Source organism: Sphaerodactylus townsendi, linkage group LG17, assembly GCF_021028975.2.
Source record: "Sphaerodactylus townsendi isolate TG3544 linkage group LG17, MPM_Stown_v2.3, whole genome shotgun sequence".
Lineage (NCBI taxonomy): Eukaryota > Metazoa > Chordata > Lepidosauria > Squamata > Sphaerodactylidae > Sphaerodactylus > Sphaerodactylus townsendi.
The window spans coordinates 27,390,500-27,409,710 of record NC_059441.1 but is presented as its reverse complement, the minus strand read 5'-3'; the positions used below and the strand labels follow the sequence as shown (position 1 = coordinate 27,409,710).

The 19,211-nt window shown below is 49.1% G+C and overlaps 1 protein-coding gene across 1 annotated transcript in view; it reads right to left on the bottom strand.

Moving 5' to 3' along the window:
• Positions 1-5,422, bottom strand: part of RGMA (repulsive guidance molecule BMP co-receptor a) — a 36,636-nt gene extending 31,214 nt beyond the window's left edge. Inside the window, 1 exon segment of the mRNA XM_048481998.1 lies at positions 5,279-5,422. Within this exon segment, the coding sequence (XP_048337955.1) occupies positions 5,279-5,292 (14 nt within the window). The 5' untranslated portion in view covers positions 5,293-5,422.
• Between the last annotated feature and the right edge of the window lie 13,789 nt (positions 5,423-19,211).

Sequence of the window (19,211 nt, the reverse complement as noted above, 5' to 3'; positions counted from 1 at the left end):
ACAGAGAACACTGAAATCCCATTTTCCCATGATCCCAATCTGAGCTGGACCCCACAAGCTTGAATTTATTATTTTGAAATCAGTGGGAATGTCAAACGTGGAACTCCGAGGGCACATCTGATTTGGACCGCTGCTTAGCCAACCTCACAGGGTTGTTGGAAAGATAAGCTAGAAGCAGAGAAAAAAAGAAGAGAGGAGTTTCGATTTGTACTCCGCTTTCCTTGCCCGTAAGGAGTCTTACAAAGGGGTTTACAAACTTCTTTCCCTTACCTTTCCCACAACAGACACTTTTGTGAGGCTGAGAGAGTTCTCAATGAACTGTGACGGCCCCAGGTCACCCAGCAGGCTTCATGTGGAGGAGGGAGGAGTCAAACCCAGTTCTCCGAATTAGAATCCACCTACTCCTAACTGGCTCTGTAAGTCACTCTGATCTCTTCAGAACAGGATGGGATTTTTCAAAAATGTGATCAGTAGAATTGAGCGTGGTGTAGTGGCTAAGAGCAGTGAACTCTAATCTGGAGAACTGGGTTGGATTCCTCCACCTGAAGCCTGTTGGATGACCTCGGGCCAGTCACAGTTCTTTCAGAACTCTCTCAGCCCACACAGAGGCAGGCAGTGGTAAATCAGTGGCGTAGGAAGTTAAGAGCTCGTGTATCTAATCTGGAGGAACCGGGTTTGATTCCCTGCTCTGCCGCCTGAGCTGTGGAGGCTTATCTGGGGAATTCAGATTAGCCCGTGCACTCCCACACACGCCAGCTGGGTGACCTTGGGCTAGTCACAGCTTCTCGGAGCTCTCTCAGCCCCACCCACCGCACAGGGTGTTTGTTGTGAGGGGGGAAAGGCAAGGAGATTGTGAGCCCCTTTGAGTCTCCTGCAGGAGAGAAAGGGGGGATATAAATCCAAACTCTTCTTCTTCTTCTTGCCTGGAAAACCGTACAGGGACGTTGTAAGCTGGCTGCTGGCACTTTCCACTGTTGTAACAAGGAATGTGAAGACGGTTTCAGCTGGGAGCTGCGTATTCCTGCCGGAGAAAAGGAAGATTCCAGTCCAGAAGCCCTTTAGAGACAAACAGGATCTCCAGGGGATTCATCAGAGGGTTGGCTGGGATCCTTCTCTGTGTGTACTCTGCAGGGAACTCCAGCCCATCCATCTTCCCTTCCAGCCAGCTCTGGGCAACATTGCCGCAATTACACGCATTTCACATCTCTGCTATCTGCTACAAAAACCCCTATCAGCAGTTGGATCCTAAAGTGGATTTGAAGAAGAAGGAGAAGAGTTTGGATTTATATCCCCCCTTTCTCTCCTGCAGGAGACTCAAAGTGGCTTACAATCTCCTTGCCCTTCCCCCCTCACAACAAACACCCGGTGAGGTAGGTGGGGCTGAGAGAGCTCCGAAGAACTGTGACTAGCCCAAGGTCACCCAGCTGGCATGTGTGGGAGTGTACAAGCTAATCTGAATTCCCCAGATAAGCCTCCACAGCTCAGGCGGCAGAGAAGGGAATCAAACCTGGTTCCTCCAGATTAGATACACGAGCTCTTAACCTCCTATGCCACTGCTGCTCCTAGACAGACCAGAGAGAAAGGCTGGGCAGATTTTTTAATCCTACAAAACTTGGAGTAACCCGTCTTTTTATAACTTCAAAAATATCTACGTCACGAGGAAGAAAACACGCTGCTTTTATTTTTCATACTGGATAGCCTGTTTCTTTTTTGAAGGCGGCACGGGCTTTCCCACAAACTTCTTTTCAAAAATCTTCTCCAAATGTATAATTGCCCATTCTGTGTACCAAACCACGGAGATAAATACATTGCCCTGTTCATGCAAAATGGCACCTGTGTGTCTCAGGAGGCCCTTGGGTCCTGTGCGCCTTCCCGTGAACATGGTCGGTTCACCTAACTCCGTGGTGGCGAACCTTTGGCACTCCAGATGTTATGGACTACAATTCCCATCAGCCCCTGCCAGCATGGCCAACTGTATCAGCTGAACAGCCTAACTGGCCTTATTTGTTTTCTGAATATGCGACCAGCATATAAAGTTTGGAAAGGAATATAAAGTCAGGATTAATTTAGAAGAAGAAGAAGAAGAAGAAGAAGAAGAAGAAGATGAAGAGCAGGAGTTTGGATTTATATCCCCCCTTTCTCTCCTGTGGGAGACTCAAAGGGGCTTACAATCTCCTCTTACTTCCCCCCTCACAACAAACACCCCGTGAGGTAGATGGGGCTGATAGAGCTCCGAAGAACTGTGACTAGCCCAAGGTCACCCCGCTGGCATGTGTGGGAGTGCACGAGCTAATCTGATTCACCAGATAAGCCTCCACAGCTCAAGTGGCAAAATGGGGAATCAAACCCGGTTCCCCAGATCAGAGTGCCCCTGATCTTAACCACTATGCCACTCTGGTTCCCACCTGTTCAAATGGAGCCCATTAAGGAAATTTAAAAACTTTACACATTTACGTGGTTTATCACCCCCTCCCCCTTAAACACAGTCTCATGAAACACAGTTTGGAGTCCATTAGTCCCCAGCAGATGGCGCTGTTCCCCCTAGTCTATGGGTGGGGGTGGGGGGTGGGAGAGACCCCGGCAGCCAATACCGGCAACTGTGGGCTGCCTCCTTAAACCACATGACATCACAGCCCCTTTGCAAGCTTCCCATTAAAAGCTCAATTTAGGGAAATTGATTCCACCTTGCAGCAATTGGACTGCAATTACTTCAACAGGCAGCAATCAAGAATCACATCTAAACATACTAAACTTTCATCTCCTTCTGGCCGAGAACCACAAACAAGCACATCTGTCTGGCAAACAAAACACAACCGTGCGGCTTGTTTTAAGGAAAGAAGAAAGATCGAGGCTCGCAAGGGGAAAAACACCCGATCCAGGCACCCTTGTATATTTATATTAAAACATCACCGAGGTAATGGCAGTCGGGGGCCAAGAGAGCTTAAAATAGAGCCTCCATGTACAGGGGTAATCTAACTCACTCCCCAGAAGACCTCTGACTACTGGTTTGGGTGGCAATTTGTTATAGAGTTCTTAGCCTTATTTAACGCATACCCACCTTTCTATCCAAGGGTGGCTTCCTTCCTTCATTCCCCTCCATTTTATCCTCACCACATCAACCCTGCGAGGTCGGTTAGGTTGACACTGTGTGAGTGGCCCAAGGTCACCCAGCAAACTTCCACGACAGAATGGGGATTCAAAGCTGGGTCTCCCGGATCCTAGCTCAGCGCTCTAACCATTACATCACGCTGTCCCCATCCCGACACCCATCATTGCATGAAAATGTCTTTCTCCAAGACCAGGAAAACCTGTATCTGATGATTTCTGAGGTTAAGACACGGGGGCCGTCCAAGCGGTTTCTCCAACCAGATCAATTTCTTGCCAACGGTAAGGCGCGTACATTTGCCCAGCTACACACTGTCTGGAAAATGTTGCCTTCTGCCATTTCAGTGATTGGCTAGCACAGGAGTCTGCAACCTGTGGCTCTCCCAGATGTTCATGGACTACAAATCCCATCAGTCCCTGCATGGCCAGCATCACTCAATTTTTAATTTTACACAACTTTTTAAAAATCAAATTCATTGATCTCATCGGTGCCCAGCCAAGTTATTTTAACTTGGCTGGATATTGCAAGCCCATATCCTGCCGGATGACAGGTGGTGTCAGGTATATACAGTGAAGGTGGGTGGAGAAGCATGGGCCCCTAGCCCCACCCTTCTCCTGTAGCCCCACCCCTAACATCAGGGACCACGCCTCTTCTCTTGAAAGCGTAACCTTTTCCTCATTCAAACTCACTTCCCTCCCCATTAGGGCTGCAGAATTGGGGAGGTGGGTTTTCTTCCCAATAGGGCAGGGGGCAACCCCACAAGCCCTGAGCCCCAGTACCTCTTCTGGATCACAAGCTGACCTTTGTCTGGATACCGCAGGGGACATCAGAAGGGGGGGGGGGTCTGAAAATTGGAAGAGCAGATAACAATGCTCCCCAACAAAGAGTGGGGGGTGGGGGAGAATCGTGCCAATTTGCCCCTTTGTTGCACGACCCGTGGAATGAATGGGGTTTGCAAGTCGAAAAGGGTATTTAGGGTGCCAAGGGATGGAGATTGGGTGCCAGGGATTATCTGCCACCCATTTTGGAATGAATTCAGGGGCTGGGAGGGGAAGAGATCTGCAAGACAATAATATCAACCCCATGTATTTCCCCCCTCCCAAAGGAGGAATCTGCTTCCCCCCCCCCTTCCTTCGCCCGTCTCATGCACTGCCAACCACATTTGCAGAGGGGAGAGAAAAAGGGAAGGGGGGGGGGAATTAAATGGCAAAATGAGAAAAAAATAAATAAAGGGGGGGGGGGAATTAATGGCAAAATGAAACTTAAATGAAAACCATGCTAAAGATCGCATTGCAGTCCGCCATCCTTAGGAGCAAGACCCACTGCCCCGCGAGAAAGCATGCTTAGGGACTACTAGCTGCAGGCCCTGATCGTATGCACGTTTTACTCCGAAGTAAAACACACCCCTTCCCCATGAGCTCAGTAGGGAAATTCATCCCAACAACGGGGCTTTAGAACAGCAGTTTTCAGTCCGGATCTTTTTTTAGGGGGGGTTGTGTCTACTTCGAAGTAAACCGCGCGGAATGAAACGGCGCTTACTCCCAGGTAAAGGTGAGCGCTGCGCAGGGTCACGGCGGCTCTTCCCGGGTAGGAAAGCAGAGGCGCCGTAACCTTGGGTGCGCCGACTCGGGTGTAAAAACGGCTGAGACCCCGCGACTTACTTCCGAGTAGACATGCAAAAAAATAAATAAATAAGCAAGCGGGGATCGTAAAGGAGGCTTTTTGACCTCGCCCGAGGCTTGCAAAGTGGGATCGCGCAGGTTTACTTGGAAGTAAAGCCCATGGACACCGAAGGGCGCGGGGGCAAAACTGCAAACATCTGTTAAAATTGCAAATGTGCAAAATTGCAAAAATGTGCAAAATTGCAAAAATAAAAATGTGCAAAAATTTGCAAAAATGTGCAAAATTGCACAGCGATCCCGAGAGCCTCAACAGGTTCTCCGGCCAAACGGGATTGGGAAAGGGGAGCGGAAAGCAATTCGCATTGGGGGGAGACAGCAGGTGTCGGGGGGGGGGCGGGGAACAGGAAGGAAAAATGCAATTCTGCCAGCATGCAGGGGGTTATTTTTTTGGGGGGGGGGGGAAGAATGCAACGCTAAAAGTTGCAAAGATGATACCCCCCCTCCCGAAATCAGTATTGCAAAGAGAAGATCCTCCCCCCCCCCCGCTTACCTGAGCGACTGCATGAGCCTTTGCACCTGGGGAGGCGGATGCAAGCGCTCCCTGGATCGGGAAAAGCAAGGGGGGGGGGGTTGCAATTGCCTGCGATGGAGCTCCCCCCTTCCGCTTGCCAAGCCTCCGACGCCCCCTCCCCGCTGCAGAAATCAAACCCCCCCTTGCATCCTCCCATATGCCGGCTGCATCCCCTGCCGAGCGGAGTGGATCTTTATTTGGGGGGGGGGGGATTAAAAGCGCTTCTCTCCCCAATGTAGACACAGCCCTAGAAGCGGAGATGTGCCCTCCCTCCTTCCTTTAGGCGCTCTTCGTGTGTCAGTGTGAAAGGGGGGGGGGACCAAAGGGTTGGGGGTTGCAGGAGTCAACCTAGCTCTGGAGGAAGGGGGGGGGAGAGCAAGTATTTCGAATGCCTGTTCGATAACAGCCCCCCCCCTCTTCACAAAAGAGGATCAGGATGCTCTTGTGGGGGGGGTACCGGTGCTTGCCCCAATCCTGGCTGCAGAAGGACCGGTTCCAAATCTTGCCCCCACCATCCCACGCCCCCTCATGTCTTTTTTAAATATATATATAATATACGTTATATATAATATAATATAAACCCACGCACCCACGTTCTTGAACAGTGGTAACATATTATTGCATTTGTCCAAAGGCCCTCACCATATAGAAAAGGAAAAAAGAGAGAGAGAGAGAGGCGAAAGAGAAAACAAACCAACAAATGGGATTTGACATTGGGACATATGTGGCAAAAGGCATTAATAAAACATTTCCAGCCGCTCAGAGGAGATGCTGCCTTTGGATGGAATCTCCCTCGCGGCCAGGGGTCCAGAGAGCGACTCTGCGGGACGTGTAAGGATCCCCCACATGACGGAGAGCTCTTTCTGTGTCCACGCTGAGTATTTTGGCTCCTTCGAAAGCTAAAATACACGAAGGAAGAAAATGGGCATCTGTTAAAACTGGAAATGAAAAAGAAAGAAGAAGAGTTGGATTTATATCCCCTCTTTCTCTCCTGTAAGGAGACTCAAACAATCTCCTTTCCCTCCCCTTCCCCCGCCCCACAACAAATACCCTGTGAGGTGGGTGGGGCTGAGAGAGTCCCGAAGAACTGTGACTAGCCCAAGGTCACCCAGCTGGCATGTGCTGGAGTGCACAAGCTAACATGGTTCCCCAGATAAGCCTCCACAGCTCAAGTGGCAGAGCAGGGAATCAAACCCGGTTCTCCAGAGTAGAGTGCACCTGCTCTTAACCATTATATCATGCTGGCTCTCAATCCTTCAAAATTGAAGGATTTTGCTGTTTTTATGGAGTCACCCTTTTGCTGGTCTGTTCAGCAAGTTGGGCAAAGACCCGGAAATATCCCCAGCTGATATTTGAATGGGAGACCTCCAGGGAATATGAGAGGTTTAAGCAGGTGTATAAGAAGAAGAAGAGTTTGGATTTATATCCCCCCTTTCTCTCCTGCAGGAGACTCAAAGGGGCTGACAATCTCCTTGCCCTTCCCCCCTCACAACAAACACCCTGTGAGGTGTAGGGTGGGGCTGAGAGAGCTCCGAAAAGCTGTGACTAGCCCAAGGTCACCCAGCTGGCGTGTGTGGGAGTGCACAGGCTAATCTGAATTCCCCAGAGAAGCCTCCACAGCTCAGGCGGCAGAGCTGGGAATCAAACCCGGTTCCTCCAGATTAGATACCCATATGGGGTGGGGGGTGGGGGTGCGGCGGAAAACTCAGATTTTGCCCCGGGCTACATTTCCCCTAGATATTATGTGGCCCATTTGGGGGGGGGGACCTTTTGGGGTTCCCCGAGGGGGGTCGGTTTTAGTTCTCGGATGCTGACTGTATCATTGTTATTGGTTTTAACAGGGAGACAGGGCTAGTATTATATTTGTACTGGTTTTTAACTTTTCCCTGTCTGCGTATATTTATTTGTACACCGCCTGGAGCCCTCCGGGGGAGGGCGGTATAAAAATCTAATAGATAGATAGATAGATAGATAGATAGATAGATAGATAGATAGATAGATAGAGAGAGAGAGAGAGAGAGAGAGGGAGGGAGGGAGGGAGGGAGGGAGGGAGGGAGGGAGGGATGGATGGATGGATGGATGGATGGATGGATGGATGGATGGATGGATGGATGGATGGATGGATGGATGGATAGATAGATAGATAGATAGATAGATAGATAGATAGATAGATAGATAGATAGATAGATAGATAGATAGATACGCCTCTGGAGGGCAACTTCCTATGTGCTTCATGTTGGTAGTAAGAAATTCTCGGTTGTCAAAAGCATGAGTGTGACGTTCCAATATGATTGGGAGGTTGATGAGGCTGAGAGAGTTCTGAGAGAACTGTGACTAGCCCAAGGTCACCCCGCAGGAATGTAGGAGTGTGGAAACACATCTGGTTCACCAGATAAGCTTCAGACACTCAGGTGGAGGAGTGGGGAATTGAACCCTGTTCTCCAGATTAGACTCCACCTGCTCTTAACCGCTACACCACGCTGGAAATAATCAGGCCATTCATTCTCTAGTTTGTGTAAGGACATAAGAAGGGCCATGCTGGTTCAGACTTGTGGTCTATCTAGCTCAGTGGTTCTCAACCTTCCTAATGCCGCGACCCTTTAATACAGTTCCTCATGTTGTGGTGACCCCCAACCCTAACATTTATCCATTTTACAGATGGAGAACACTGGTGCAGAGAGTCTTAGGTGACCCCTGTGAAAGGGTCGTTCGACCCACAAAGGGGTCACGACCCACAGATTCAGAACCGTTGAGCCAGCTCATCATCCTGCCTCACATGGTGACCAGCCAGGTCCTCTGGAGAGCAAGCGACAGAGGGCGATTCCGCACATGAGTAAAATAGGTTCGACCCAGTTCCCTGAGAAGGGTAGTGACCTAGGTCGAAGCCATTGTTGTTCCCCACTGCAACCAGCTTGATCCCAGCTCGGAGGGCAGAATTATCTTGTGCCTCTTCGCCACTCCGTTCCGATTGGCTACTGTTCTACGGCCATGTTCCGTCTATCCCCACACACGTTATAAAAAAAACTGCCACAGGAATGGAGGGACAAAGGTGGCGTTTTTTGATTGGCCAGCTGTACAGCATGCAAGGAAACACTCAGCTGTGATTGGCTGAATGGGGGACTCCTGGCACCAGAGATTCTGCACTTTACTGGAATTGAGCTGAGTTCGAGCGTGGTTCCCTGAAAAAGTAGAAGTTCCCAATTGGAGTTGGAAATTTGACCCTTACACGGGACGAAGCTGGTGCAAAACCATGTCGATCCCAGTGGTTGTGCGGAGCACTTAGGTTGAACGCAGCTCGAACTTAGGTTGATAACGCAAGTGCGGAATTGACCAGAGATACTGAGGCCTTTCCCTGATGCTGCCCCCTGGTAGTGGTATTCAGAGGTTGACTGCCTCTGAATGTGGAGGTTCTTCATGGCTCATAGTCACTGGGGGCCCTCTCCTCCATGAATCTGTCTAATCCCCTTCTGAGGCTGTCTGTGGCCATGACCTGCATGGGCCAGGCTAACTGGACCTTGTCCGATCTGGGAAGTTGAGCAGGTACTTGGAGGGGAGACCATCGAGGAGAGACACAGAAATATGCCGGAGCAAAACACCTTGGTTAGTCTCTTGCCGTAAAACCCCACAGCGTTGCCAGAAGTCAGCTGGGGCTGGTTGGCAAAAAGGAAGAGAAAGGATGTAGTTTTGGTCACTCAGTGGGCTTTTCCGCACATTTCATTTAAAACGTTGTGAAGCAGGAAATAAAACATTTCCTCCGCAGAATTCTGCATTGTTTTTACCCCCAAAACGTCCCCCGGTCTCAAAACGTTTTAAATGAATCCCCTTTTAAAACGGTTCTCTGGCTGAAATGTTTTGAAAACGTCTTCAATCACTGTGCTGTCTATTTACCATGTTTCCCCATGATTCTCTACTTCCCTGAATTCCCTCCTTGGCTGAGCTCACTCCATCCCCCCTCCATTCCCCCTGTTTATTTGCAGTATTTCTCTGTGCTTTTATTTGGGGGGGGGGGATCTTTGAAGCATCAAGTATATGAGGAGTACAAGATGCAGCACGGGGCTGTAAAACATTAAAAAAGGAAAAAAATATGTTATGTCATCCAGGAATCGTTTCAAGAGGAGGAGGAGGAAGAGGAGGAGGAGCAGGAGAAGAAGAAGAAGAAGAAGAAGAGTTTGGATTTATATCTCCCCTTTCTCTCCTGCAGGAGACTCAAAGGGGCTTACAATCTCCTTGCCCTTCCCCCCTCACAACAAACACCCTGTGAGGTGGGTGGGGCTGAGAGAGCTCCGAGAAGCTGTGACTAGCCCAAGGTCCCTGCCCAGCTGAGCGTGTGTTAGGGGAGTGTACAGGCTAAATCCTGAATTCCCCAGAGGAAGCCTCCCACAGCTCCTTCGAGGAAGCTGGCAGAGCTGGGAATCAAACCCGGTTCCTCCAGATTAGATACACGAGCTCTTAACCTCCTACGCCACTGCTGCTCCCTTTGCAGCATTTCTCTGTGCTTTTATTGGGGGGGGGTACAGGATGCAGCATGGGGCTGTAAAGCATTAGAAAAGGAAAAATTATGTTATGTCATCCAGGAATCGTTTCAAGGGGATGAGTGCGAACCAAAGGGAAGGGGGGGGGGATTGAAAACGTTTTAGGAGATTTGTGCAGAAAAGGGTTGTTGCATGAAGAACTATTTCCTTTGGGCCACCCTGAATCTTCTGCCCATCAGTTTCACTGAATGCTCCCGGAGTGTCCTTTCCGCATAAACTTTTCAAAATGTCGTGAGGCAGGAAATAGAAGGTTTCTTCCCCGGAGATCCGAATTTTCCTCCCTTGGATTCGGAAAATGTTTCATTTCCGGCCTCAAAACGTTGTCAGTGAATCGCCCTTAAAAACCATTTAAAGCTTCCGAGAGCTGATGAGCCAAGCCAGTGAGCCAAGCTAGGATTGACAACGAATTAGTTGCGACATCGCAGTACAGGAGAAATAATATAACTGAAAGAAGTTGGGGGAAAGAACAGGGGCCGGTTCCTTTTATTCCAGAGCAATAGAGGGCTGCATCTCCCTCCAACATCTTGTTTATTCTTGATGTTCTGAAGGTACACAGAGAACAAGACTCACAAAGGCACACACCCTTATCTCTAGACACCCAGCATGATTTTGGCAGGCGTAGGCTCTGAATGATCCTGCTATGCCCTTGTTGTTGTGAGGTATGTACACACGGCAAACAAATGCGCTGGGCGCAGCGCATAGACCAGAACATGCTTGGACAAGTTGATTTGCCGTCTTCCTCCTTTTCTTTGCAAAGCAAAAATATTACCCAGGTAAGCCGTGTGGGTGATGAGCTGTTTTCTTGCCATGTATTTCTGGCTGATTAAATCCATAAAAGTGAGAACGAGCCCTTTTGCATTTTCCCAGACAAGAGTTCGTAACGGCAAAAAAAGAGAACGCATTCGAGGTCATGCGTTAAACAGAAAATAAGGCTTAACATTCTCATAGCTAAACGTATCAACTCCTCCCCACTCCCTGCCACCAAGTGAGTAACTGTCCTATGATTAAACATGGCAGAAAGTTCCTCAGAGGCCCATGAAGTCATTTAGTATTGCCAAGGCAATTTAGCAATTAATGCGGCCATCTTTAGCCCTCCTTACTTAGAAGAAGAGGAGGAGGAGGAGGAGTTTGGATTTATATCTGCACTTTCTCTCCTGTAAGGAGACTCAAAGGGACTTACAATCTCCTTTCCCTTCCCCCCCCAAAAAAAACACCCTGTGAGGTAGGTGGGGCTGAGAGAGCTCCGAAGAACTGTGACTAGCCCAAGGTCACCCAGCTGGCGTGTGTTGGAGTGCACAAGCTAATCTGGCTCCCCCAGATAAGCCTCCGCAGCTCAAGTGGCAGGGCAGGGAATCAAAGCCAGTTTCTCCAGATTAGTGTGCACCTGCTCTTAACCACTACACCACGCTGGCTCTCTTTGGAAGCCAAGGTGACTTTTAAACGTGATACTGCCGCTGTGGGAAGGACCTTTTTTGGTGATCTGTTCCACGGCTATTTGTGCACAGTGGAAAGGAGGAAGAGGAGTTTGGATTTATATCCCCCTTTCTCTCCTGCAGGAGACTCAAAGGGGCTTACAATCTCCTTTCCCTTCCCCCCCTCACAACAAACACCCTGTGAGGTAGGTGGGGCTGAGAAGAAGAAGAAGAGTTTGGATTTATATCCCCCCTTTCTCTCCTGTAGGAGACTCAAAGGGGCTGACAATCTCTTTGCCCTTCCCCCCTCACAACAAACACCCTGTGAGGTAGGTGGGGCTGAGAGAGTGCCCAGAAGCTGTGACTAGCCCAAGGTCACCCAGCTGGCATGTGTGGGAGTGCACAGGCTAATCTGAATTCCCCAGATAAACCTCCACAACTCAGGCGGCAGAGCTGGGAATCAAATCCGGTTCCTCCAGATTAGTTCCCGAGCTCTTAACCTCCTACGCCGCTGCTGCTCCTGATAGCTCCTGATAGCTACATAGTAACTCCTGATAGTAACTCCTGATAGTAACTCCTCATAGCTACATGTGTAGGACCAATGGCCCAGATCTTCCCTGTGCCATAGATAATCTCCTTTGGGGTGAACAGCCAGACTATCTGTCCACGTGGCTGTATGGGACAGCAAACAGAGCACGGCTTCCCAATCTTTTTTGATCCTGCAGACAACCTTTGGAACGCTGGCCCAGCGTTACGGGCACAACCGCAAAATGGTTGCCTTGTGAGGCAGGGTCCAAAACACATATACATACAGAAGGACCTCAAGTGCAGGGGAGAAGAAGGGGAAGTTACACGGGGAAAGAGGAGTTCAAGAGAAACATTTTCAGGAACTGCTACAAGCCCATCAGACGTGCCCTGCCTGACCCCCAACCCAGGCCCCGAGCCGGAGTGGTGCAAAAGGGGTTGGTGCCCCATCAATTATTTGTCATGCCCCTGGTGGGAAACCCATCAACAGTCTTTCAAGTGTAAATTCTCTATGTAAAAAAAGGAAGGAGCCGAGGTTAAAAAGCTGCTGATCCTCTTGTAAATCTTCCAAGTGTGAATTCTCTGTGCAGTTGGCTAGAACAGAATTAGCAGTTGGCAGGGATGAAGCATCCTAATTTAAAAAGCCGGTGTGTGTGTGTGTGTGTGTGTGTGTGTGTGTGTGTGTGTGTGTGTGTGTGTGTGTGTGTGTGTGTGTGTGTGTGTGAAATAGAATGTCTGAAACTTTCCCCCACTTTTCCAATTTTTGTAATCCTATTCCTGTTTCATTGCTTATTAGATCCCTCGTGCTATTCAATTACATTGCTTTATTGCAAGGAGCCTGTTTCCCCCCCTTCACTTTGAAATCATGCCTGGGAACTGCAGGACAGCTGCTTACCTAAATATCTTGCTCGACCCTAAGTCTAGGTGGTTATTCACCAGAGCAAGAACAGACACATTCCCTCTCACCTTCTCCCCGGAGAGATTCATGGCACACTTACAGAAAAAGCGTACATGTCCATATTGCTCAACCTCTGAGGAATCTTTGGAGCATGTTCTATTAGTCTGGGCCAGAAATTCATAAGATCTGCAGACCTAGCTTGTTCTTTTCAACACCTGACTTACTTGTACCCTCCATATTCCAAATTGAGCACCGCCTCTTGAACAATGAGGGATCCCAGGGCAGTTGAAAATGGCGTGGCCAAGTTCCTGCTAGATATTATGAAGTCGTTTCCTAGCTCTCTCTTTTTATTTACTTATTTTCCTGAAGTTTGTACTGTATGAACTATGAGCAGCTGTTTTACCCTGTCAAACTCAGGATCATATTACTGCACAGTTTTATCTGTATTTTCTCTTGATGCCTAATAAAGGTCTTTGAATTTGAATTTACATTGCTTTATACTAGGTATATACCTGGAGTCTCAAGTACAAACTTGGTAAATAAATATCAAAGCACGAATAAATAAATAATAAAGGAAAATAAATAACGATAGGCTGACCTCCACTATATTCATCCCCCCCGCCCCCAAAATTTCCTGGCTACAGGCTTGCCCCAAGCACTTTCTAAAACACTTGGTGGGCATCTTGAAGATTGGTATTATCTATGCTGATTGATAGAGGCTCTCCAGGATGTGGGACAGACATTTTTCATATCAGATACTGCCAGGTCCTTTTAACTGGAGATCCTAAGGATTGAAGCTGGGAACTTCTGCATGCCACCTTAGCAAAGAAGCGGATTGGACCCACAAGAAAACTGTACGGTTCAAGAAGGCACTTAAAACACCTATAAACCGAATGAAAAGTCCACAAAACGTATGTGTGAAATATCCAGCAACATTTACATGGATTGCGGTATTAACTTCATGCCAACTTAAATATATTGTAGTATTATCTTCCTCTCACCGGAACACAAACGAGCAAGTATAATCTAATACCAAAAAAAGGAAATACGAAGTCCAGATTTAAATCACATAAAATCTGAGTCCAAATCCTCGTGGGATGCCCAGTTATATCCCGCTTCAAATATATTCCTTCTTCAGGGAAGGCCATCAAAGTCAAGTTGTGTAGCCTGTTGTATTTTCTGTTTACGGGTGCTTTATAGAATCCCTTTGTATTTGGGATCTGCCTTTTTTACTGTCCCTGGATAAAACCACAAAAAATATTATTGTGTACGGATTTTTTTTCCCCAGATAGGGAGGTGGGCAGACGAGAACCCCCCCCCTTCCCAGTGAAGCTCCCACAAACAATGCCGCGACAGCCCCATTCACTGTTTCTGGCTGTTTTGCTCAATCATTTCCTCCCCATTAAAACACAAATTAGGAGCCACCGAAGCATATGGGAACAGCCGAGCGCCCAGCTGTTGTGCATTATCCAAACTCAGCCATCAGCGCAACACCTTTTCAGAGGGTTCCCAGTCAGCCGCGGATTGCTTTGGAACGACAAAGGGAGACTCCCGCCCTTCATGAAGCTGCATTATTAGCATCTTGATTGAAAAAGACGGCACAATTCCTTCAGTTGGAACAGAAGAGCGGGGGGTGGTGGAAACGTCTTTTCACTCCGAGCGAGGCCCGCCCATTGCATCCTCCTGGGTTCGTACCATTGCAAGTCCATTCCAAGCCAAGCCACTGTGACGTTGCCTTTATTCGGACCTGAGTAGCAAAGGCGTACCGACCTACGGACATGGGGATACCCATGTCCCCAGGCGCACGCCTTTCAGTCACATGGGGGGCGCCGGAGGTCCCCCCCTATGTAACCAAAGATGTGCTCCACCCAGTGGCGGGATCCAAAAATTTTAGTAACAGGTTCCCATGGTGGTGGGATTCAAACTGTGGCGTAGCGCCAATGGGGCTGGGCGGGGCACGACGGGGGCGTGGCAGGGCATTTCAGGGGCGGGGCATTCCTGGGCGGGGCTGTGGCAAGGACGCAGCCGCTGCGCCGGTCCTTGGGCGGGAAACGAATGCACGCAGGCGCAGGCTGCCACGCACGCCGGTGCACCTCCTGCTAGACTGCTTCAAGTTCTGCGCGCTACTGCTGAGAGGAGGGGCATCACTAAGGCAACAATCACGTGGCAAAATCACCCATTAGTAACCCCCTCTCGGCACACACCAATAATGAGTAACCTACTCTCGGGAACCTGTGAGAACCGGCTGGATCCCACCTCTGGCTCCACCCCCCCTTCTGGCCTCCCTGCAGCTGATCTCCAGGGAGCTTTTAAAAGCGCTGAGGCCAGGGGGCGAGACTTGGGGGCATTGCCCCACCCTAAACCGCACCCCTGGTCTCCGTGGTTTTAGGCTCTGGGAGGAGCAGCAGCTGTGCTGCAGAAAGCCCAGTAGTGGGGGGTGGGGCTTGGGGGTGGGGCCATGCCCCTAAGCCCCGCCGCTGAGCAAGGGATCCCCCCCCCCGGAGACCAAGTTGCCTCTGGGCGCCATTTTCTCTTGGTATGCCTCTGTTGAGTAGTGGTAGGTAAGGTCAAGAAAGGGACACCACTCATTTCCCCTGACGGTGAGCCAAGCTAGGATTGACATATGCCTACTGTGGGTGGGAGATCTCCTGCCTTCAGTGACTGACAGGAGAATTTTAAAAAATTGCCATAGACAATGGCATGACATCACTTCCTGGAAAACCTGGAAGTAACAACAGTCCTCTCTAGGAACTGCTGGCTTTACCATAGAGTTTCCAGCAATCTGTGGAGAGGACTGGCATATCCAAATAACCACCTGCCTTGATCTTCCTGGCAAGTGGGCACCTGGTTATCCTCCTCCTGCCTATTTGTCTCCATAAAAGAAACTTGTCTCTCCTCACTGTCACACAGTGTGTAACAGACTTCCCTCTGTGACACCCCTCTGAAGATGCCAGCCACAGATGCAGGCGAAACTTTAGGAACAAGATCCACCAGACCACGGCCACACAGCCTGGAAAACCCACCAGAACCAGTTGAATTCGGCCGTGAAAGCCTTCGACAATACATTATCTCTCCTCGGTTTGAAATCTGAAGAGTTCACTGCTTTGTTTCTAGGAAAAGATGTCTTCCCTGAGATCAAGGCCTCTTGAACGTTAATCAAAGTATCTGACATTCCTCCACTATAACAGTGTGTATGTTAGGTGCTGTCAAGGAGCAGCAGTGGCGTAGTGGTTAACAGCAGGTGTACTGTAATCTGGAGGAACCGGGTTTGATTCCCCGCTCTGCCGCTTGAGCTGTGGAGGCTTATCTGGGGGATTCAGATTAGCCTGGGCACTCCAACACACGCCAGCTGGGTGATCTTGGGCTAGTCACAGCTTCTCGGAGTTCTCTCAGCCCCACCCACCTCAGAGAGTGTTTGTTGTGAGGGGGGAAAGGAAAGGTGTTTGTAAGCCCCTCTTCTTCTTCTTCTTCTTCTTCTTCTTCTTCTTCTTCTTCTTCTTCTTCTTCTTCTTCTTCTTCTTCTTCTTCTTCTTCTTCTTCTTCTTCTTCTTCTTCTCCTCCTCCTCCTCCTCCTCCTCCTCCTCCTCCTCCTCCTCCTCCTCCTCCTCCTCCTCCTCCTTCTTCTTCTTCTTCTTCTTCTTCTTCCACCAACTCATGGTGACCTCCAAAATGTCCTCTCCTTCACAGCCTTGTTCAGGTCCTGCAAATTGTGGATCGTGGCTTCCCTTACTGTCTTTTCCTGCTGCCTCCAACTTTTCCTTGTGTTATTGTCTTTTCCAATTACTCCTTTCTCAAAACGCGACCAAAAGTACGACAGCCTCAGATTAGTCATTTCGGCTTCTAGGGACAATTCAAGCTTGATTTGATCTAGAACCCATTTATTTAGGTTCTTTTTTCCCCTTTTTTGCGGTCAACTGTATTTGAAACACTTTTTCCCAACAACACATTTACTTTCTTCCTATCAGCTTTGTTCATTGTCCAGTTTTCACACCTGTTAAGTAGTCATAGGGAATATAATAACAATACATACTTCAAACATGGATGCACAGTTGCTGTGAGAGTCGTCCCCGCTGCGTATGTGAGACTGGACTAATAGTGCCCTGGATTTTCATCCCAAAGTCCAGTCCTTACAGCATCACACAATCCTTCTGGAAAAAGGCAACTTTATGGACTGTCCACTTGGCAGATGTAAGGACCTTCGACATGTCTGTTCCACACAACATACTTAACTAAGTGCAGCCCAACAGTTCTAGCCTGACAGTCAAACTCCCCCAACCCCATACAGTCAAGTTGCATCAGTTAACTGGCATCCTTCCCTGTGGTGTACAGACATTGTAATTCCTGGTCAAACAAGTGTGGTAGGTTTTTTAAGTGCTTCCAAAACCTGCCAAGCCTGTTTGACCAGAGGCTACAGAAGGAATCAGTGCATGCACACCAAGCAACAATGCCTCTGTCACTTCCAGAAAGATCTCCTCCAGCTTCTATAGGTCTTGTGCCGCAGTCTTTGAAAGTCCAAGAGATGGTTTGGTTTAACCTGAAGAATGAATTTAAATATGAAATAATGTTTGCTTACTGACCCAACAGAGGGAAACTAAGCCCTCGAAGAGATCAAATCTGTAGGGGTGAGCCCGCGATCCCAGCAGAGGCTCAGAAAGAGCACAGGAATGCCTGCACCATCTGTCCCCTTCTGGGCGCACACGCACACCCATCATGAGATCCCCCTGACTCACAGGTCACCAGATGCCTGAGTCATGGGTCACAAGACCCCCAGATGTGGAATTGACCCAGACGGAGACGTTTCCTCCTGCACGTACACTGCCCCCGCAGGCTATGAATTGCGCAACCTTCTCCCGCTCTCCCGCCTTCCCCAAACCCTAATAAAAGGTGCCAGGGACCACGGTACGGCAGATTAGCCAGATCCACGGATCCCGCTAGCCTGCCGCTGGCTTCTCTCCACCGGATGATATCGCTGCGTCTCGTCTCTTCATTGCATCGCCGCACCGACTTCACAAATCAAGTGCCAAGGCAATGCCTACTTAACTGAGAGTAAGCCCTGCCGAACACAGTTATTTACTTCTGAGTAGACAGGCATATGATTGTGCATTTTGGCAGGTGTGCAAAAAGGCACTAATTCTAAGTGCTTTTTTAAAAAATTGAATTTTAAACAGACAAAGAATAAATAGAACCGTTAGCCTTCAAAGTGCAACCCATAAACCTGACTTAGCCTGAGCCAGACCCTTGATTCATCACTACCAGTGTGGTCTACTCAGCATCTGCTCTCCAGGGTATTGAGTTGAGATCTTTCCCATCACCTACTGTGTGGCCTTTTCACCCGAAGATGCCTGGGATTGAACCTGGTACCTTGCGGTTGCCAAGCAGAGACTTTCCCCATGAGCCACAGCCCCAGGCCTTCCCCAAGGTTCATGCCACCCCTGGTTTTCTGGAGAGCTCTGTGCAGAGTGAGATTGTCAGTCCCACTAGGCCAGTGATGGCGAACCTTCTTGAGACCGAGTGCCCAAATTGCGACCCAAAACCCACTTATTTATCGCAAAGTGCCAACATGGCAATTTAACCAGAATACTGAGGTTTTAGTTTAGAAAGAACAGTTGGCTCCAAGGCACGCATTACTCGGGAGTAAGCTTGATGGTAGTCAGTGGCTTTACTTTGAAACAACCGTGCAACTCTTCCAACAGGTGAATCACGACGCTAGGATGGTTTACTCAGAAGCAAGCCCCATTGCCAGTATCCAAGCTTATTCCCAGGCAAAGGATTGCACTTTACTTCTTCGCATGGAAATCAGTGGGGTTTAACAGCGCTTAACAGGGTGACCGACACTGCTTCCCCAAAACTAGGTGTTAAGTTTAATGCTAATAATCGAGCCCAGCGGCCCAGGCCAGCCTAGATGTGTGTGTGTAGGGGGGGAGGCGATTTCCTACCCACATGACGAATTCTATTTGCACGTGCCCACAGAGAGGGCTCTGAGTGCCACCTCTGGCACCCGTGCCGTAGGTTCGCCACCACTGCACTAGGCAGCCCTGCAGACTCCACCTGCAATATGAGGACTAGAAACTTGAAGGGCATGCAGAGAACGGACGCCAGGAGCGCTCACGCTGAGGCCACAAATTGACTGCTGGGAGGCTGCAAACGATGCATGAAATGAGAAATCCCAGCTGCATGCCCGCTGACAGGATTGACGCAGCCGTACAGTAGCGTACCTAGGCAAACTGGAGCCCTGGACAAAACCTAAGTTTCATGCCCCCCCCCCCCAACAACAACAACCTTTATTAGGCATTGAAAGAATAAAAGAAAGAAATAAAGAAAACAAGCATTGGCAGGAAGGGGGTGGATTTAAAAGGAGAATCTGGGGAAATTTAGGGTTTGCCTGCTGTCAGGGGTGCAATTATTAAGATAGCAGCACCAAAATTTCAGAGTATCTTCATGAGCCCCTACTGATGATACCAGCCATGTTTGGTGAAGTTTGGTTCAGGGGGTTAAAAGTTATGGACCCCCAAAGGTGTAGCCCCCATCTCCTAATTAGTCTCCCA